The following is a 21,423-nucleotide window of genomic DNA, read 5'->3' on the forward strand; positions in this document are numbered from 1 at the left end:
GCCCTCCCTTTCCCCGCCTGTGAACAGCAGCAGAGACCTCGGCCAGCCTTTGGCAATGCACTTCATTGGCCCAGGTACATGCCCAGCAGGGCAGTAGCCGGGGGCAGGGCCAGCACTGACTTTGTGATAATGGGTGTGGGGGGTGGGCAGGGGCTCAGAGCTGCGAACAAACAAACTCTCCCCCTGCGCCCCCCACCCCCTGGAGGTCACTCCCAGTAAAGGAGGTCACTGCCTTTACCTGGGATCACTCCTGCCAGTGCTTGCCCCAGCACAGCCCGCCTGGCAGGCAAGAGGGAGAGGATCTCTAGGGCCCGTGGGATTCAGGGGGTGAGGCTTGGCTCAGGGCTTGATCAGACCCAAGAGGGCTGGAGCTGGCTGCCTCAGATGAAGCTGGGGCTCCAGGTGCCCAGGGCGTGGCTCTGATACCCAGGGAAAGGCAGTGGGGAGGTGTCTGCCACTGGGCAGGGGCATTTGATCCAGGCCCATCAGGTGGCGAGCCCGTTCTGCCCTACTGCTAGGGTGACCAGACAGCAAGTGTGAAAAATAGGGACAAGGGGTGGGGGGTAATAAGAGCCTAGATAAGAAAAAGCTCCAAATATCAGGACTGTCCCTATAAAATCGGGACATCTGGTCACCCTACCTGCTGCTGACCAAGCCTGGACGCGCCTCCTACGCAGTCCTGGCTCCACCCCCACTTACTTACTTACTCTGACTGCAACTCCTGCTAGGACCCCTCCCCCCTTCAGGAGCCGAGGTCCCCACTGGGGGACAGGGCCAAGAGGCCAGGGTGCCAGGCTGTGATGGGAGGGGTGCAGGGAGCCAGGGCTGGGCCAGCACCTCAAGGCGGTGAATGGGGATGATATGGGGGCAGAAGGGGGGGTTCTCTTTAACTCCTTGCAGACTGGACAGACACAGCCTGGGGCTCAGTGGCTGGGTCACACCCCCCGCCCCAAAGCCAGATGCTGGTAGCAGCCTCTGTGCGCCCCCCATCACTGGCAGAGGGGTGACAGGAGGGGGAGGGAGAGGGGCTGTGCTTTGGGTCCCAGGGAGGGGAGGTAGGAATGGCTGAAGCTGGTAGAAAATGGAGCCTGACTCTTCTCCTACCCCATCGGGGGCAGGGTGGCCACGGGGCACAAAGGGTAACGGCCCTAGAGGCTGTGCCAGAGGGAGGAAGCCTGGCCTGTCCCCTGCCCGAACAGCCAAGCAGCCTGGGGGTCCTCCCCCCGCCCAAGAACTGACACCGCAGCCAAGAGTAGGGGGGAAGGTGCCTTGTTGAGAAGAGCAGGTGGAGCTGGGGGCAGCAAACTGTGGGGGGCAGAGTCTCTGGGGGGAGGGGGCTGCTTCTAGGCCTCCTCGGGGTCCAGCTGGTTGAGGGTTTGGATGTCATCCAGGAAGCGCTTGGGGGTCAGGATGTGACTGGAACCTGGGGGAGAGAGAGGTGGTTGGCAGTGGTGGGCATAGTGAGGCAGGTATGTGGCTGGCATCACCATCACCCCCATCCTTGCAGCTGGACCCTGCTCTAGTGCAGGGGGGGAGGGACTGTCTCCTATCCCCCTTGGCCTGGCACTGCACCCCTCGTGCCGCTGTACCCTGCACAGCCAGGCAAAAATCCGCGCGCTGACAGTGTTCCTCACCCTTGGGTCTTCGAGGGGTGTGTGCAGGGGGTGAGCCATATCCCTATGGGAGTTACTGGGGGTGCCTGACTGGGCCCCCACACATGGTCCCTGGGCAATGAGAGGCCTGGGGAGACAGAGGCCAGGAGATCAGGCGGCTAGATACAGGCCATGTGGGGCAAGCACATCTGTTCCCAGGCCCCTGGGTGTGGGAGGACAGAAGGTAGCATGGGAGCCCTGTGGGTGATGGGCAGGCAGTTCTAGGGTCTCCCCCTCCCAGGGGGTCTCAACTCTCCCTGACCTGGGCATTCCAGCCGCCCTTTCCCCCAGGACTCGCCCCACTCACCGATCACCACCTCCCACTTGCCCTTGATGGCCGGAGTCACTTCGTAGGCACAGCGCATCTCAGACATGGACACCCCACCCAGCACGTAAATGATGAGGCGCGGGCCCGTCTGGTACTCGGCCGCTGGCTTGTTCTTGTGCCGATGCCTAAAGTGGGCGCTGCGGGGAGAGAGGGGCAGTGTGGATACCAGGGGCTCGCTGAGGGAATGCCAGATGGAAGGGCAGGGCCTGGAGGAGGCTGCGGGGCAGGCCCTGCCCAAGGGAGTGGGACAGGAGTCCCAAAGCAGGCAAGAGGGAGTAGGGGAGGGTGGCACCTGCGCTGGGCTGGGGGTCTGTCTAAAGCTCGGCCAGTCCCTTTCCTCCATCCTGGGCCCTGCTGTGTTGAGGGACTGCTGGGGTGCGGGGTACATGGTAAGAGGGTTCCAGGGCTCCAGGCTCTTGGACATCCCCTCCCCCGTAGAGGGCAGGGTCCTGACCACACTCTCCCAGGCACAGAGGCTCCTACACTCTGGAGTGTGTGTGTCAGGGCTCTGCCACCCACAGCCCAGCCAGGCTCAGCCTTACCTGACAGCAGCCTGGGAGCTGGTAGTAGGGACCGGGTCTGACAAAAAGGGCCACAGATTCTTGTCCAATTTGTCCTCAATGATGTCCTGGCAGGGGGTGGGGGGGTGGAGGGAGGACAGATCATCAGGGGCCAAGCAGCAGGAACCTCGGATCTGGTGGCCAAGCCAGGCCCCATTGGGGTGGAGGGGCTGGGACGGCTCCTCACTGAATGATTGACAGTCCCTGGGGGGAGCAGCCTGGGGCCCCCTTTCCAGGGCGGGCATGGGGAGCCAGCAAAGAAAACGCTGACTCCTCCAGTGATGCCCCCCCATCTCCGCACATCCCCCTCAGCTGCTCAGTGCCCTGCTGTGAACTCCCCACCCATCCACCGTTATGAGGAGGGCGGAGACCTCCTGCAGCCAGATCCAGGGCCCCTCATTTGGGGGGTGGGGGGAGAGAGGCAGGGGGCTGCCCTCAGTGCCCCTTTCCTGCTGAGGGCAGATCCAGGCCCTGCCTCTTGCTCCATGAGGTGTGTCCCAGGCACGCAGGGGGCCCAGGATATGATACATCCTTATGCCACATAATAGGGGCTTTTACATTAGTCTGCTGCATTGACTTGTACAGGGAAGCTTAAGGCCTGCCAAGTTGTGGCTGGCGCAGAGAGGGGGCACCCCCATTGGGTTAGGCGTGGGATTGAGGCTACCGCAACTGCCTGCCCCAAAATCCCACAGGAGGAACCGTCACAACGCTGGAACAAGGGCCTGGGAGCCTCCCACCTGTGATCTGCCAGGGACAGGAGCTCCGGTCGGGGGGTTAATTCTTGGCCTGGAGGAGCCCCAAGCCAGTAGGCTGAAGGCAACTAAGTGTGCCCCCCCACCCCCTTGAGGAGTGCCCCACAGGACAGGGCGATGAGGGGCTCAGCCCCCTGAAAGGGTTAGGGGATGGAGTGACCATGTCACCTCTCACAAGCTAAGCAGGTTTGGGCCCAGGCAGTCCTTGGATAGGAGACCTCTAAGGAAAAGCTACTGGGTGCTGGGGGGTGCGAGTGAGTCAGCAGAGGGTGCTCTATGACCCCAGTGCGGCGCTAGGGGGCGCTGTACTGCAGGGAGCAGGCGGAGGGCTCAGCAGGGGGCACTCTCCCCTGGCAGTCAGTGCTGCCCCAGTGCAGTGCTAGGGGGCGCTGTACTGCAGAGAGCAGGCGGGGCGGGGGTCTGCAGGGGGCGTGACCAGTACTGTGCTGCAGGAGTTCATCCTTTAGATGAGCGTCAAACAGCTGCTCCTCACTGGAGGTTAGGCCAAGGACCCTGCCAGCCATTCAGATTCCAGTGCCAGTCATGACAGTGTGCTGCCTGGATCCCCTGCACTTCCAGCCCCACACACTGATCACCTCCTGCCCTAGACTCTCGGGCAGCGCTGCTGGGCGGCTGTTAAGAGCTGCCTGCCACTCCTTAGGAAGAATTCAGCCCCAGTGAGGGACCGCTGTATAAACCGCCCATGGCCCACCCCAGAGGTGGCAGCATCTCAGCACCGAGTAAGACAACTCCCCTGCACTCGTGTCTATGATTTAAGACCCCTAAGGACGGCAGCAGGAGAGGACTCTCTGATGAGCCCCTCACATGGCTACAGCCCTGCACAGATACAAAAGTGTGGATGTGCATCAGCCCGCGATCCACAAGCCGCCTTTTACCTGTATCCGCATCCTCACCGGCAGCAGCTAGTGAGGTTGGGGAAGAGGTCTCGCAGGGAAGGGGCAGCGTGAAGGGGGCAGGGTCTGGAGGAGAAGGGGCAGTGTGTGGGCGGGGTCTTGAGGAGAAGGGGCAGTGTGGAGGGGGTGGGGGCTTAGGTGAAGGGGTGTCTCGTCACGTGCCCTCTTGGGGGGGTCACGAGTAACAGTACACAGCAGCAGCAGAGCATGTTGCATCATAGTGGGGTGGAGGGGTGGGACGCTGGGGCCCCACCCACTCCAATCCCAAATCCTGCTGCCCAGGAGCTGGTGGGGACACTGGTGCTGCTTGAGCTGCTGGACAGGAAGCAGAGCGACGGAGCGAGTGGGTGCCGGACAGCCCCGACTCCGACCTGTCGCCCAGCCACTGGCTGCGGGCCAGCGGCCCCGAGCGCGCTGCGTCCCCCAGGCTGCCTGAGCCGGATGCCACGGGCCAGGTGCTGCTGGGGAGTAGAGCCCTGCACGGTTGTATCTGCAGCTGATCCACTATCCGCAGAAATGGTGCGCAGATATGCAGGGCTCTACACATGGTTGACCCCAAACCAACCCCTCCCCCTTGGGCCCAGCCTGCCAGTTGCAACCCCACCCCCAAGGCCAGGAAGCAGATGGCCCGGTACCTCCATGATGTCCTTGAGCATGGGAGTCCAGCGGGAGAGCTGGTAGCTGGATTCCAGCCGCACCTTCCTCTCCGGTTGCAGCTGCCTGCTCTGGGGGAGGAAGGGAGAGGGGGTGAGAGGCAGCAGGGAGGAGGTGCGGGGTGGGAACGGGGGCAGACAGGGAGAGCGCGGCCTACCTGAGTCGCGCCAGCCAGGCTGGCAGGGGAGAGGCAGAGAAAAGAACAGAATGGATCACTGAGCGAGAAAGAGAGAGAGAAAGAGAGAGAGAGAGAGAGAGAGAGAGAGAGAGACTGATGGGAGAACAGAGCTGCTTCCCCCCATTCGCCGCATGGTCACCCCAAGCAGTGGTCACCAGCTCCAGCTCGCTGGCTATCTGAGGTCCTGACTTCCAGTATCCTCTGCCAGGGCAGAAGAAGTCACCCCAGATGGGGAGTAACTTGGGGGTCACCCTCCTATGGGGAGGGCGTCACCCCACTGTACAGGGACAGAGGCCACCTCTGTGCTGGGAGTAGGTCACTGCCATAGAGGGGCATCTCCAGGATGGCCTGGGCTCCCCTGTGCAGCACAGATCTGCCCCCTGGCATGGGTACAGCTGCTGGCCCCTGGCCCCAGTCCCTTACCCCAGGCGTGAGAGAGATGCCCAGGAACTGCAAGTTGTTGATGATGTCTCTCTGCTGCTGGATGTTGGCATGCTGGATCAGCTTGGTGAGGTTCTCCTTGTCCACACCTTCACGGGGAGAGACAGGTCAGCGCTAGCACCCCGGGACGCACCCACAGCCCAGGCACATGAGTCCGTGGCCCCAGGAGTCCTAGTTCCCTGATCAGATCCTGAGATCCTGCTCTTCCCACCCCTCTCAGAGCTGGGGGTAAACCCAGGAGTCCTGGCTCCCAGCCCCCCTCTAACCCACTAGACCCCACTGCCCTCCCAGAGCTGAGGATAGAATCCAGGAGTCCTGGCTCCCAGCACCATCCGCTCTAACCCACTGGACCCCACACAGTTAATGATCGAATTTAGGTTCTTGCTGCTCCTCCCTCAACAGGTTCTCTCGGGCGCTGGGGTCAGGGGTCTCTCTAGTTCCCCCTGGCAGTGCAATGGGAGCCCCCATCCCCCTGATCTGGGCTCCCCCTTCTGCAGCCAGTCAGGTGCAGAGTCAGAGCCAAGGCCTGGCTCTTAAAGGCTGTGAGGCCTTGAGCTGGAGGGAGGGCAATGTGCCCCACCCCTGCCCCCCCAAACCATTTACTGCTGCTTAGTGCAGACGGAGAGGCCTGGCAACTCCACAGCGCCCCCTGGCCAGGAAACTGGGCAGCCAGGCAGCCAGAGGAGCCACATGAGGGCACCCTGGCCTGAGCAATGGGCACAGGGGCAGTGCCTGAGCAGGGTTACAGGAAGGGTCCCGGAGCAGGGCCCTGCCCCACCGAGCCAGCATGGGATAAGAACCGATGGGGGAAGAGGGACTGTGCCAAGTGTCAGGGTCAGGGAGGTTCCCCAGACCCTGGTGAGTTTGGGGATGGGGCTGGATGCAGCAAGAAGCAGGGAGCTGCTGCAGGGATGACACAAGGGGTGGGCAGGGGACTGGTTGCAGGAGGCTCAGAGACACAACATGGTATCTGAACAGCCTGCAGGACGGGAGGGAAGTCCCCCCTCCCTGCAGAGAACGGGCTGGGGGACTGCTCCAGGTGTGTGTCTCCATCCTCCCTCCCTCCCTGCAGAGAACGGGCTTGGGGGAGCATGGAGGGTGGACACTGCTCGGAAGACAGTAGCAGGGAGCAAAGGCCGCCAGATCTGACCCCAGATCTGACCCCAGATGGGAGCATGGGCGTGGCGCACTGGCAGGCTTGCAGGCACCGAGAGGTGGGCAGAGGGAAGACAGGGCTGTAGAGCCAGGCTGGACACAGGCCCTGGGAAGCGGCTGGCCAGGGGGCGCCCTGCATAGCAGGAGGGCTTGCCAGTCTGAGCAGTGCTATTCCCCACCAGCCCCACAGGCCTGGGCCCCACCTCCAGGAGCACCCCCCTGCAGCAGCAGGCCGCGCAGTGCTCCCCCTGCAGGCCTGTGGCGTTACCATTCTTCAGGAAGATGTAGATCAGGATGATGCGGATCTTGTCGTAGGCCTGCACGCTGGGGTCCAGCAGGACAGGCAAGATGATCTTCATGGGGTCCTCGATCTTCTCCCCGTCCACGTCCGTCCCCATAGCCAGGTCCTGGGGGCAGGGGGAAGGGGGCGCACACACAAGGCCCAGGTCAGGCCACTCTGCTTCCTCCCGCCCACGCAGCAGGATGGGAGATGTGACGGCCCCCTGACCCACAGCTCGCCTACCCCGTGCCAGGGCCCCCTCCTCCCTGGGGTCAGCTCCCTCTGGGGTGAGCAACTGGCCCCCAGGGAGTAACCCGAGCCCCATGTCCTCCTTCTGCACCCCTGGTGCTGCATGGGCGGGCTGACCCTGGCTCCAGTGAGCCTGCAGCTCTGAGACCCCTCTCTCCGGGCTGAGTCCATGAGCCAGACTCTGCCCCAAGCCAGGCTCTGCCCACAGACCCACCTGCTCCAAGCTGCACAGCTTCTCCACTGTCCCTTTGAAGTGCTGCATGCAGTGCTCGGCCAGGTTCAGATGCGTGGAGTACTGCGGGGAGAGACCGGGGCACAGGGGGAGTTCACCGTATCACTGGCTGGTCCAGAGCACCTGCACCTCCCAACCCACAGGGAGGGCCCCTCGGCCAGAGGGGCAGCCCCAGTTGGCTGTAGAAGCCGAGCATATAGGGATTGTTTTGCCCAGCCACCATATAGGGCTGCCATATAGGGATTGATGTGCAGCCACCTCTGGGGTGGAGTGGGGCAGCTGGAGGGGAGGATCAGGAGGAGGGAGCAGCTTCCAAAACAGCCCACGGCTTCTCTGTTAGTCACCATGAGGTTGGGGGCTTGGAGATCAGCAGGTGTCGGGGTACCTGTGCCAGTGCCAAGGAGCTTTCTGTTGGCACATGGCTCAGTGGCACCAGGAGTGGCTCCAATAGGCTGGTTTGGAAGCCCACCAAGGCCCCCTCCCGAGAGCTGCAGCAGCAAGGCACGGGCTTTACCCAAGGGCTGCCCTGGGTGGGGCTAACGTGGCAGCTCTGGGCACTGACAGGCAGGCTGCTGCCCATGGTGCCACACAGCACCTGGGGGGAAAATGGCTCTGCCCAACGGGACAGGTCAGCAGCTCTCATCAGGCAGTAAAGCGGAGTGCCACAGAGTGCCCTGCCCCCCAAGAGAGTCCCTACTGTCCCTCACCAGCCCCACAGAGCACCCTGCCCCTCCCATCAGCCCCACTGAATGGCCTGCCCCCTGCCCACGAAAAGCCCAGCCCCGTTACCCTGTTCAGCTCCTTCTGATACTGGGGCATCTTCTTCAGGATCTGGGACAGGTCCTCGATGTTGGCCTGGAGGGAGGCGGTGGTGAGATCCCGGCCGCTCCCAGCGCTTGGAGCCCCCTGCAGGGCAGAGGCAGCAGGGCGGGTCACTCAGGCCATGCGTGGCTGCGGCTTAGGTTAGACCTGCCCTTTCCAGGCCAGCTGGAGCGAGACAGGAGCCCCGCAACCCGAGCGCCCCTCAAGGTGTAAAGCAGCAGCGGGCCAGGGAGATGCCAGCGTTGGCTCCCTGCAGCTCTCCCTGCGCGGTCCCGATCCTGCTGTCTGACCCCGCCCCATGGGCCTCTGCCCTCCCCCACTGTGGGGAGCTCCAGAGCTCTGGCTGGGGGGCAGGGGACTCCACATACACCTCTAAGCCCTTTACAGGCAAACCCTGGGAGCAATGGGACAGCCCCCCCGCCCCCGCCAACCCCTCCTGGGGCAGCAGGGAAGCCTCCCCTCCCCATCAGTGGCAGTGGGATGGGTCCCCCTGTCCCTCCGGCCTGAACTCCCCAATCGCTCCCCCCAACCCCTGCCGCACCTTGTCCATGGTCAGCCTCTTGCTCTCACAGAAGGTGCGCAGCAGCCCCGTCACCTTCCTGCAGCAGGGAGAGGGGTCAGGACGGAGCCAGGCACTGCCTTGGAGGTAGGGGGTACCCTGTCCTATGCTACAGGGGATGGAGCCCCCGCCCCACAGGCACCAGGGTTCTCTGCCTCAAGAGCCTCAGGCAGGCTGGGGGAGACCCTCTTCCTAAGTTACCCCAAGGCAGAGTTCAGTGCACCTCTGGGGGCTCCTGGCGCCCTGCTGGGGGGGCCTGGGGGCAGCAGCAGGCCCAGCAGGAGGTCGGTGAGGGACTCACTCAAGGGAGCTGTAAGGTGCATGGGGAGACCCTGGGATCGGGGGAAGACAGTGTCCAGGCGGATCCCCAAGAGGAGATGTGGACAGTGGATCTGGAAGGGAGCGCTCAGGGGTCCTTTGGGGAGAGGGGCTGGGTCCAGGGGGTCTCAGCACTCAGAGAGGAGTATGTCTGAGGGACAAGCTCCAGCACTGGGTGGGAAGGGGAGGGCGGGCCCTGGCACTGCGCAGGAGAGGGGTGTGTTGCGGGGGGTGGGTGTCCCTGCACTGGGTGGGAGAGGAGTGTATCCAAGGGGTAGTGGGGTTCCAGCACTGGGTGGGAAGGAAAGGGGAGGGGTGTGTCTGAAGGGGAGGATGGGGGAAGTCCCGGCACTGGAAAAGAGGGGGAGAGGTGTGTCAACGGGGTGGGCTGTCCTGGCACTGGGTGGGAGAGGTGTGTCCAAGGAGGGAGTCCTGGCAGCGGGCGGGGAGGGGAGGGCTGTGCCAAAGTGGGGGTAGGGGGTCCCAGCATTGGGTGGGGAGGGGAGAGGTGTGCCGAAGGTGGGGGGGAGTAGCAAGACCCGGCACTAGGCAGGGCACAGAGGGGTGTGTCCAGGGGTGTCCTGGCATTGGGTGGGGCACGGAGTGGTGTGTCCGGGGGGGGGATGGGTCCTGGCCCTGGGTGGGGCACGGGGGGGTATGTCCAGTGGATGGGCAGGGCATGGAGGTGTGTGTCAGGGGGCAGGGCCGAGCGCGCTCACTTGGAGACGTCAGCAATGTGCATGTGGCGTAGCTGCACCCAGAGTTCGTCGTCTTCGTCCAGCAGCGCCTCTTTCTCCTGCGAGTCGCTGATGCCCGTCGTCTCGTACCTGCAGGGGGGAGATGGGGTCAGGCTGCGGCACCCCTCGCCCGAGCGTGGGGGCTGCGGAGCAGTGCAGGTGCCTGGGCCACATCCCCCCCAGCCCGCCTGAGGAGGGGTGCGGGGCGACCCCTGCTGGCAGCCAGGCCCTACTTGTAGGTGTCTTTCTCGATGCTGAGCAGGTCGTAGGCCATGGCCTGGTAGGTGAGCTCGTGCAGCAGTGGGGACACCAGATCGAAGCTTCGGTCCACAATCAGCAGCTGAGAATGGGCTTTGCCGGGGCCCTGGGGCAAAGGAGAGAGAAACCCGTCACCTCCTGCTCTGGCAGAGGGTTCCTGGCCTGGCTTACACGGCACAATCCAATGGGCCCTGGTGGCCTGAAACTTCACTACCCACCCTCTCTGTGGCCCAGCCCCCAACCCCAGGGGGAAGCCAAGAGACACCCCCCAAGCTAGCTGGGACGTGCCCTGGGGTCCTGCCCTGACCAGCTGCACTGCAACGCCCCCCTGCAGGGACGGGCTACCTACCCCTCATGCAAATAGCAATGCCCCCCTCCCCCAAGCATGCTCTCTGCTCGTGCCTCTCCACCAACGGGAGCATGCCCCTTACAAGGCAGCTCCCTGACTGCCCCCTGCTCCATATGCTGTGTGGGGACGGGGGGAACTACACCAGAAGGGCCTGGCTAGTCTATCATTAACCAACACGAGGCCCAGAGACTCTTTGATACAAGGTCCCAGAGGGGAACGACAGGACATTATCCCTATGCCCCACCTTGCATCTGAGCTGGGACCCCATATGAAGCTCTAGCTCCCCAGTCCCAGCCTGTGTGGCCCCCCAGCATCCAGTTGGACAGAGACCACTCAAATGGTCAGCATCTCAGACCCACATCATGGGGGGGCTGGCCCAGCCCCCGCTTCCTGCCTGATCAGCATGCACTGCCCTCTTTGCGCAGCAGGTGGCGATAGGAGACCAGCCCTGCGCTCTCATGGCAGACGGCTCTGAAACCGGCTCCAGCAGCCCCAGTGGAACCCAAGCCCACCCAGGAGCACCTCGGCAAGGGGCTGCCTCTGCTCTTTGCTGGGTAGCACAGACAGTCAGGGGTGGGTGAGGTGGGGACGTACAGCCCCTGATGCTATCCCAACTGTCCCACCTCAGTACGTGGCCCGATTTTCAGCCACGCTCGGGAGCAGAACGTCGGACCGGCCCCCACCCACCCGCCTGGCAGGTCTCCACAGCTTCTGGGTAAATGGGTTGAGGCTGACGGGGGAGCGCCTCTCTTGGAGGAGTATCTGTCCCCCACCACTGTAGCACTATCATTGCTGCATCCTGCCCCCCCATGCACGTGGGGCTGGGCAGGGCTGTCACCCCATTGCAGAGGGGGATGGAGGCCCAGAGGTGCTGGGTGACTCACCCAAGGTCACACAGGGAGTCTGTGGCAGAGCAGGGACATGAACCCAGAGCTGGCACCATCATTCCCCTCTAGCCCTACCCAGCCTGGATGGGTTGCTATGCTCAGCCCCCACCCCCCACGGGACTCTACTCACACCCTTTGCCAGTTCGGCTCTGCTGGAGGGATCCCCGAGTACAGATGGGGGCTGGCGTAACCACCGAGTCACCCCACCCTGCCCAGAGCAGAGGGGTGGTTAGTGCACTGGTGGGTGCCACAGCACTGCCTGTGCCAGCTACCCCTCAGGGCTGGCTGCTGGGAAACATCAAGGCAAGAGGGACTAGTGCAGACAAGGCCCCAGGGTGCCAGGACCGCGGGCTGGGTGGCTTTGGAGACCAGAACAGTTGGGTTTCTTAGGCACCTGGACCCCAGCCTGGGCAGCCCAGGCCACTGAAGGTTAAAGCAAGAGGCCGTTCTGGTCAGCCCAGAGCCTGGCCGAGCTGCAGAGAAACCTATTTTCAGCTCCGGGTCTCTCACTCAGGGCCTGTCTACATGTAAACCACTCCGCTGCTCCGCTTCAGTGACTCCACCTTTCCCATACCCCCAAGAGACGCAGCGGCACCGACCCAATTGCCTCATGTAGACCAGGCCTCGGCCTGACCTTGGTCAGTTCTCAGGCGAGAGCGCCCAGCTTCCCGCACTCATCCCCCAGCTCAAACCTTCCCAACCCTGTGTTCTCGAGCTGGGGGCCCTGCTCCAATTCCCTGCTGGGAGCATCCAGCCAGGAGCCATTGGAGCCGGCACGGCCTTTCTGGCCCCCAGGCTGATCTGTGTTGGATTCTCTTCATTTCACCAAGACAGGGAGGTGACACCCCCGACCCCCGGCATGACTCTTACCTTCCCCGAGAATCCTTCCCCTTCACCCCCTGCCAGAGAAGCCAGGAAATATATAGGGAAACTGAGGCACGCATCAGATTCATAAAAGATATTACAAACATTCCCAGTTGGTCACAGGTGCACAGTCTCCCAGCGGCTCAGCAAAGGCTGGAAGCAAGAGCAGAGGCAACAGGAGGGAGAGATCTGGGCAGGCCTTGGATTTTACATCACTTTGCTTCTCCTAGGGGGGTAGGAGCTACTGGGTTTCCCGTGTGAGAATCCAGGGAAGGGTGGGTTTGAAGCTCCCCTCTGCTGGGGGTGGGACGGGGATGGCAGGAGCTAGGGGAAGCCCACAGGCCAGGGCTGACTTGTGGCTAAGGCTCGGGAGAGCTGGGTTCTATTCCTGCTCTGGCAGACTCCCTGTATGCCTCAGTTTCCCATCTGTAACACAGGCCACCCTGCCTCCCCTGGGAGGCTGAATTCATTAGTGAGATTGTGATACCATGGTGATGAGTGTAGGAGCACACACAGACAGGAGTGTCCAGGTGTGGAAGAGGCTCTGTGTGCGAAGCTTAGTTCTCTGACCGAACTGCCCTGTTTATAAACAGAGAGATTGTGCTGGGCACACACTTCCCCAGTTGGTGCCTCAGTTTCCCCATCTATACAGAGGGGATAAGGACACTAGCCTTTGTAGAGCACTTTGAGATCTGCCCACAGCCAGTGTTAGAGAAGGGCTGGGGCCATTAGTCCAGCCACACAGGGAATGCTATTGTTCTGCCAACCCCTCAGGATCTCCAAGGGTGTCTAGACCCCACCCCTCCCCCCGCCAGGATCTCCGAGCAGGTTCTAAATCACTCCTCCTTCCTTCTACTTCTCATGTGCTCCCCCGTGGCTCTGTCCCATGGCAAGGGTGTGGCCGACACAGCTCGCTCACCTCTCCCATGCTGGGCTCGTATGCCTTAAACGCCTTGAGTTTGGCCAGCACAGCGTGCGCCAAGTGGAAGTTATCTTCATGGTCCCTGCAGCAAAGACAAACCCTGTAGGTCAGAAACAGCTCCTCCCCGAGGGGCACATGCACTTCCTGTAGGAGGTAACCAGGTACCCTCGCCCTTTGGGCACACTCACTTCCTGTAGAGGATGGCTGGGTAGTTCTCCATGGCTCACTCACTTCCTATAGGGGATAGCTGGGTACCCCTCCCCCTGGGCACACTCACTTCCTGTAGCGGATGGCCAGGTACCCTTCTCCTTCTGGGCACGCTCACTTCCTGAAGAGGATGGCTGGGTACTTCCCCATGGCACACTCACTTCCTATAGGGGATAGCTGGGTACCCCTTCCCCTGGGCACACTCACTTCCTGTAGCGGATGGCTGGATACTCCTCCAGGGTTTCACACAATGTGGCAATCTGCTCTGCCAGCATCTCCAGCTGCTTGTTCTTTTCGAAAAAGCGGTAGGGGCTGAACCAGTTGTGGAAGGTCTTTGGCTTGTCCAGGGAGTACACCTCGGGGACGGGGGAGAGCAGAGATCAGACCCCGGTGCCAACTGCTTGCAGCCAGGCCAGCTGTGTCCCATACCGCGCCCCTAAGATGCGCTGTTGGATCAGGCCAGCCTGGTGGAGCTGTAGCAAGCCCCTAGTGAGGGAGAGATCCCTTTGCCAGTGCCACTCCTGTTGTGGTAGAGGGATAGCGAGCCAGAGATTCATGCACCAGCCTGGGATGAAGATGCCCCAGGTTCAGGTCCTTACTTGGCTGCAGACTCCCAGGTGCCCTCAATGTTGGGGGAGGGGGCTTGGCGACGCTTCTCGTCTGGCGAAAGCCCCAGCATAGCCACGGGCAAACCCGGCATCAAGGCGCGTCTGCCCCTGTCGCTTATTTCACTGGCCGAACAGAACGAGCCATTGGAACAAATGTGCTTGGACACCAATAAACAGTATCGGCCCATGAAGGGTTTGCTGGCGCAACGGGACGGGTGAGCCAGCAAAGCCTCCTGACGGACACTCAGCTTATACCAGCCAAAGCTTCTCTTGGCTCAGCTGGCACCGGTACCCCAGACGAAATCAGCTAGAGTGGTGAAAGGACTGCTTTGCCCGCGTAACGGCATCTACCCAGGGGCTCTGCCACCACAGCTGCATCAGTTACAGGGGGGATTTTTTCTCTCATGTCCCTGTAACAAACCCATACCAACAAAGCTTTTGTGTGTAGCCCAGGCTCATGTCTCTCTGTGCCTCAGTTTCCCCATCAATGCAATGGGGCTGACACCACAGTCCTGCCCCTCAGGGGCAGGAGGGGGGAAATCCACTGATGACACAAGGAGGGGATGGGGTGGTTGGGTAAAGGGCAGGCGTGTGGAGTATCGGACTGTCTTGCAGGCCTTGTATAAACCATCAGTAAGAGCTGGTAAAGCCAGGGAGGCAGGGCCCTCCTCCCCCATACATCTACCATCCCCACCAGGTGCAAGTCAGCGATTCCACCTCTCACAGGGTGTGAGCAGCCAGCTAGTCCCTGCTGCCCTGTGCTGGCGTCAAACCCGGGGCCCTAGAAGGGAAAGGTTCCCCCCCCAAACCACATGAAACAATAAGGGTGTGGTGTCGTACGTCACCATCCGCCCCGCGGACCTGCTCCTCCAAAGCCCGGCCACCCCTCACCTGGCTCTCATAGGGCAGGAAGGCCATATTGATCTCCTTGAGGGTTTTGATGACCTTGGTGATCCGTGACTTCCTCAGCTCCTTGAACAGAGGCTCAGGACAGGCTGCAAGGCAAAGGCAGTGGGTGGGAGTGACAGGCACAGGGCTCAGGACCCCCAGCACAGCGCCAGCCCCCACGGACGGGGCCAGGACAGGCACAGCAGGGGCAGTAGTGCTGCACGCCTGTGGGGAACCTGGGCAAGCCAGCAGGGCCACACAGGAGTCAACGATGAGTCCAGCCCCCCCGAACCAGAGTCATGCCGGGTTCTCGCCTTCTGCAGCATCAGTAGCGAGGGGGAGCCACAATCTTTCCAATGCAGCCCCTGTCTCACACCCTGCCCTCAGCCCCCCCGCAGGGCTGAGTGACCGGAGTGTACAACTCAGGATGATGCACAAGGAGGAACGGGGACTTGGGCTCCCCCTGCCGCTGTAATGGGGAGAAGCAGATATGACCCTGACTCACTGGGTATTCTGGTGGTGTCCCATCCCTCCACCAAGTTGGGACTGATGGAGCAATGCATGCTGGGAATGGTAGCCAGAGGCCGCCTTTCTGGGCACACGCTGCAGGTGTCTGTGAGCCGTGCTGGCTGGAGGCAGGCCAGTGGGGGAAAAGGGGTGGAAGGGATAGGTGGGGTCATTCGGTCTCGCCTGCTGGGGCTGCATCCCCCTGCAGGAGGGCAGAGCATAATCGGGGTGCTGTGCACTGGCCTGCCGGCAGAGAGAGACCCCCCACCCACAGGCTCCAGTGTGCTGCTGCCCAGGCTCCCAGCTGGAGGATCCCCCGACCCCCAATACTCACAGCTGAGGAAGAAGACGTGAGCTGCCTTGTAGTTGAAGGTGGGGGTGCCCTGGAAGTCATTGATCAAAGCCTGCACCGACTGCAAAGTGGAGAGATGGGGGTTGTCAGCACCTGCCGAGGCCCCTCCCTGCTGCTCAGATGGCCCAGCCCATGCCCAGGCCCTGGGGACTCAGGGCCTAGCATGATGCCATCGGGAGGTGGGCTGGTTTTCACCCCCCTGGCTCTGGGCTCCCTCCCTGCCTGGAGCAGGGCTTGTGCCCATGTGCCCGGAACATCCTCAGGGCCCAGCCACATCTCTTGCTGGCACAGAAGTGTCCATGCCCGGCCACAGATGAGGCCTGGCATTGCCTTGCTGCTGAACTAAGTGGGCTCTGAGCAGTGTCCAGGGAACAGCCGGCCGAGCAGCAATCCCAGGCAACTACCATCAGGGCCCCCTCCCTCCCTGGGCGCCATGCTGGGCACCTGCAGCTTCGCCACGCCAGCTAGCCTGGCAGGGTGTTTGGAACCTGTTCAGACCCCTCGACCGGCCATTGTGACAGGTGAGAACCTGGCTGCCCTGTCCCAAGCCCAAGGCCCCAGCTCGCAGTCCTCTCCTACAGTGCTCCCTCCGCGGGCAGCCCCTGCGGGTTCTGGGCTTCACCCTGCTCTGCCAGCGCCCCCTGCCCCTGGTCTCCCTCCACTCACCTCCCTGCTGCAGATGCAGGAGCCTCCTCCCCAACAGCCCCTGCTCCCTGAGCCTCTGCCTCAGCGAGTCTCCTTCGCTTTGAGTCTCAACTGAGGTCGCCTCTCTCCACCTGCTGCACCTGCCCATCCAACCCCCACAGGACTGCACTGCGGAGAGGTGTGGGGGACAGTCTGTGCCTCACGTGGCAAAGAACATGAAGCCCAGCTCTGGGGAAGCAGCCTCTTGGGGAGCCCTGACTGGCCCCATTCCCATCCTGACGTTGTGCTGCGCATCCCCCCGGACAGCGCCACCTCCAGGCAGCACTAGGAGCTGTCCCGGGGTCTCCCCTGCTCCCCATCCAGTTGCCCCAGGCCCGAGCTCCTACCTCCTCCACTGGGCTGAGCAGGTAGACGGCCTCCAGGCTGGGGATTGGCTCCCGGCACTTGTTAATATCTTCCACAACTAGGAGAGAGCAGACACTGGGCGCGGGTCAGTGTGTCCTAGCCACCCGCCCCAGCCGCTCTCCACCAGGATGTGGGGAGGGGAAGCCAAGGGGCACAGAGATGTTGGCTGGCAGCAGGCCGGGGCATTCCAGAGGCGACAATGCAGCAGCCGCTTTGATGTGGGGCCGTGGGCTGCGATGCTGCCACAGTATGGAGCAGGGAAGGAATGGCCCTCTGTACTGTGCTGGGGGCACCCCGCTAGAGTGCTGGCTCAGCTCTGTGCCCCTCAACCCCAAGGGCTCCTCCACCCTAAAGCAGGGAGCCAGCATTCGCCCTCCCCAGCCAGGACCCTGCCCACAGCATTGGGGAGGAGCAGCGAGGAGTTAGCGGGAGTCTGAGAAAAGCGGTGAAGAGGCTCCACGGGCTGAAAGTGCCGGGCTAAGGGAACTAGACCTGGCTGGGAAGGTACCGATAGCAAGGAGGGCGTCTAGGGGGCTGCAAAGCGGGGAAACTAGATGCAAACGTGAATGTAGACAAGTCAACTCCCTGACTGTGAGGTGTATCCAAGGGGGAGGGGAGCCCTGGCGGGGGGAGCAGACTGGAGGGAGGGGCCACTCACGTGTGATGCCTTCGTCTACGATGTCGGACATCATGCAGCATGATGAGAGGATGCGCGTGCTGGGGTGGTCCATGATCAGCACCTGGGGTTGCGAGAGGGGAGCGCTCCACTTCGGATGAACTAGTCACTGCCCTGAGCCCAGCTGCCCACCATCATCATCCACAGCACAGCCAAGGGAGCAGAGCGACTGCTAATGGCAGAGCCCTTCCACAGCCCTTTCACAGCAGAGCAGCAGGGCCGGTACCAAGCCTGCACTTTGCTGAGCTGACCGTGCTAAGGACTGCGTGAGGAGCTACAGGGAGAGCGGCTCCGAGCAGAGTGGCTGGTACGAGATGTAGGAGACAAACCTGGGACACCCGGCCATTCAGAATGGTTCCATCCTCCTAGACTGGAGGAGATCAGCCTCTTCGCCCAGGTGACAGGGTGAGTGCAAGAGGCAGGGGCAGAACAGGAGTCCTAGCTCCCAGTCCCCTGCTCCGATCCACCAGATATCCGCTCCCCAGCCCTCGGACAGAACCAGGATCAGGGCACAGAGAAATGGAACGAGGGGAGTCTCCGTGTTCCCCTAGGAAAGCCCTGTAGGCCATTGGCCCAACATCTCCACCACCTTCCTGCCGTGCCGAATGCTCCCTCGGCCTAACCCGCTGCTCCACATCCCCCAGCCCAGTCCATGCCGGGGGCTCAATAACCTGCCTGCCCAATGGTGCATACTGCCCCCATGCTTGGCACTCTCCTGCTCCTCCTCCCACCCAGGCTGATTCACTGGTCCCAGTGGTCTGATCCGGTGTGTGTGGGGGGGAGATATGGGGCTAGCTGGACAAGCTGGGTCTGATCCAGCGCAGTGGGAAGGCAGACATACCCAAGCCTAGCTGGGGACGGATGATGGGCTAGACAGAGCAGGGATCTGATCCAGCCTGGAAAAGCTCAGGTTCCTAATGAATCTCAAGAGGCTGGACGAGGAGGAGCATGATATATGGATACAGCATATCCCCAGGGGGACACCAGGGCAACAGGTTCGGCCTGCTTACCTTCCATTCTCTTTCCTTCTTCACGCTGTGAAGGACAACGCTGAGGATCTCTGCGAGTGAAAGAGATGAGGATCAGTGGTGGGGCTCGGATGGGACGGCTGTGCCCTGAGCCAGTACCCACTGGCTGGTGGAAGGACCCCTCAGGGAAGTGGCTCAGAGCCTGCTTTCAGGCCAGCTAGCGATGTGCTCCTAGCCGAGCCCCCAGTCGGCGATCGTGGTGGGGTGACAGGCTAGATGGGCCATGGGTCTGATCCCTCTTCCTTTCTGCCAGGCTGGATACGAGCACAGCTGAACTAAGGATCTGGCCCCGTGCAGCAAGAGAACAGATCCTGTCCAGCACCTCTTGACTGGAGGGGATCCAGGGACCCTCTACAGTGTGTGGGGGACAACAACACAACAAAGACTTCAAATCCTGAGTCCTGCACATAGAACCCCTCCAAGGCATGCCCCGCTCAGAGAACTGCCGGCCTGTCTCCTGGGCACCTTCCACGGCCCAGCTAAGCAATTAGATAGTCAGCTCTTTGGGCCAAGCACCATCTTTTTGTTGTGCCCAGCATAATGGTACCCTGATCCATGACTGGCGCTCCTGGGCACTACCGTAATACACCTAATGAATAATGTACAACGCCTTGCAAAATGGGGCCTTGGTCCATGACTGGGGCTCCTGGGTGCTACCATACTACATCTGTTTGTTTTACCCCTACGAAGCACCTGATTCTGGCTGGCCCTGTAGGGCAATAGCCCCACGACCCTGACCTGTGCTCTCACTCTCACTCTCACTCCCACTCCCGGTAGCTGGTGTGCGTGAGTGCACTGCCCAACACACTATGTTTCCACCATAACTCAAGCAATGCCTCTCCCTACCCCACCTCTAGCCCATCAGGACTTGGCTGCTCGGTCCTAATGAGTGATTAGCTCGGTCCTAATGAGCTATTCTGCACCAGGACGCACTGGCCTCCCTGCTGCTTTCCTGCAGTTCCTTTACACCTGTGGCATGCGGACGCCCCGTTCAGCAGGGCACGTGGAGCTCTAGTGCAAGGTAAGGGGCCGGCAGCACAGCCTGGATCCAGACATGGTGAAGGCAGACATGAACCTGCTTTCTCCACGCAACTCCGCCCAGGCATTTTGACCCTGAACTGCAGTTACAGCTCCCCACGCCAGCCCTGCGCTGCCCCCATCAGCTGTGCCAGTGCCCCTCACTACTGACTGGAGCCCCTGCAATCCCAGCCCTTTCCTTCCCCCCATTCCCAGCTCTGCCAGTGCCCTTCACTCCTGTCCACAGCCCTCTGCTATGCCAGCTCTGGTCTGTCCCCCACCAGCTCTGCCTCACTCCTGACCCGCAGCTATTGCAGTCCTGGGTTCCCCGCCTCACGGCTCTGCAGATGCCCCTCACTCTTGTCCGCAGCCTTCTGTTATTCCAGCCCTTTGCTCCCCCCCGATTCCCAGCTCTGCCAGTGCCCCTCACTCCTGCCCGCAGCCCCCTGCTATGGCAGCCTTGGGCTACCACCCACTCCCAGCTCCGCCGGTGCTCCTCACTCCTGACCCGCAGCTATTCCAGTCCTGGGTCCCCCCCCCCCCCAACGGCTCTGCAGATGCCCCTCACTCCTGACCCGCACCCCCCTGCTATTCCTGTTCAGAGACCCCTCTTGAACCAGGGCAGTATGGCCCACCCCAAGTATTCAAAAGTCACGTGTCAGGCCCTCCTAATTGTGCGATTTAGTGAGGAAAAGCTAAGAGAAGAGCTAAGGGTTATTAGCACCACCGGCCGTCCTGAACTGTGGGCCACTTTTGCTCTGTCCCAGTTCTGGGGGCAACCATGGAATATCAGAACTGAATCCACTTTCCAAGAGTCTTTTAAACCCCAAGTCTGTGGTCTGGATTTAGCCACAGGCCCCGTCCACTGCAGCCTGGGCTGGAGATTCAGCAGTGGGTCTGGGCTTCTGAAGTAACAGAAGTGGGTTGGGCTTCTGAAGTGTAAGGCTTTAACTTGCTCTCTCCTACATTATAGCTATCGCCTACGCCAGCTCTGTGTTGGGGCCGGGCAGAAGTGTACTGCTTCACTACGTTACAAAGCGGCTATGATGTCATTTTTCTCCTCGCGCGCAGCCGTTACCCATTCTGACAGGCTGTTTATAATGCTAACTTTACTAGTTTTCAGCGGTTGTCGGGGGGGGGGCCGCGGGGGGGGTGCAAGGTGGAAGTTTCGCTTAGTGCACAAAATATCCTTGCACCGGCCCTGGTGGGAGTCATCCTGATGGAAAGAGATGACGACGATGACGCCCCCGCAAAGTGCAGCTCCTATGAGAGGGGGCAGCCCTTGGGGGTGGGGCAGACAGCCTCCTCCCCTTCCTGGTGTATGACAGGCAGGTGGGGGGGAGCTCTCTGCTCCGACTGACTCCTAATCCTCCCCGAGGGTGAGACACCCCCAGGAGCGCCCCTCCCAGGGCCCCCCAACTGGGCCCTGCCCCCCCAGACCCACACCCAACCAGATTCCTGCCCCCGACCGGCTCCGCACTCAGACCCCCCGGCTCCGCACTCACTCTTGCGCACCACCGCCTTCAGCCCGGACGGGGCCATCTCCGCCTCTTGCCACGTCCCCTCGAGCCCTGTGGGTAGAAGTGGGACTCAGCTGTGTGCGGGGTGGGGTTGGAGTCAGGACTCCTGGGCTCTGCCCCGGCTCTGCTCTTGACCTTGGGCACGCCCTGGCCTCTCCCTGCCATGCTCTGGGGAGTGTCTGTGACACTGGGCGACAGCCCCTAGCGACGCTGAAATCAGTCACTGGTGGACGGGCCCAGCCCCCCCTAGTGTCACTGATGGACGGGCCCAGCCCCCCCAGTGACTGATTTCAGTATAAAGCAACTGGGGTGCTGGCGGGTCGATGTCTGCAAGGCTGAAGACGGCCGAACGCCGCAGCCCCCCACTTCTGGCGCTGCGAGGGCTGGCCCTGGGCACCAATGGGCAGGCGACCGGTGACAGGGCCACGCAGGTCCCCACTGAAACCCCACCTGGTCACG

General features: G+C 62.0%; 1 protein-coding gene across 1 annotated transcript; it reads right to left on the reverse strand.

Moving 5' to 3' along the window:
- Positions 1 to 1,343: 1,343 nt before the first annotated feature.
- On the reverse strand, positions 1,344 to 20,986 carry LOC144267224 (syntaxin-binding protein 2-like). The gene is made up of 19 exons (XM_077820970.1): positions 20,950 to 20,986; positions 18,410 to 18,459; positions 17,382 to 17,463; positions 16,705 to 16,781; positions 15,656 to 15,734; positions 14,818 to 14,921; positions 13,526 to 13,674; positions 13,109 to 13,193; positions 10,065 to 10,195; positions 9,814 to 9,921; positions 8,759 to 8,816; positions 8,185 to 8,250; positions 7,378 to 7,458; positions 6,903 to 7,041; positions 5,462 to 5,568; positions 4,842 to 4,931; positions 2,523 to 2,608; positions 1,960 to 2,117; positions 1,344 to 1,423 (listed from the first exon to the last, which is right to left on the reverse strand). Exons 1-19 carry the CDS (start codon positions 20,984 to 20,986, stop codon positions 1,344 to 1,346), a joined length of 1,767 nt encoding a protein of 588 aa, XP_077677096.1.
- Between the last annotated feature and the right edge of the window lie 437 nt (positions 20,987 to 21,423).

The sequence above is a fragment of the Eretmochelys imbricata genome, chromosome 1, assembly GCF_965152235.1.
Source record: "Eretmochelys imbricata isolate rEreImb1 chromosome 1, rEreImb1.hap1, whole genome shotgun sequence".
NCBI classification, from domain to species: domain Eukaryota; kingdom Metazoa; phylum Chordata; order Testudines; family Cheloniidae; genus Eretmochelys; species Eretmochelys imbricata.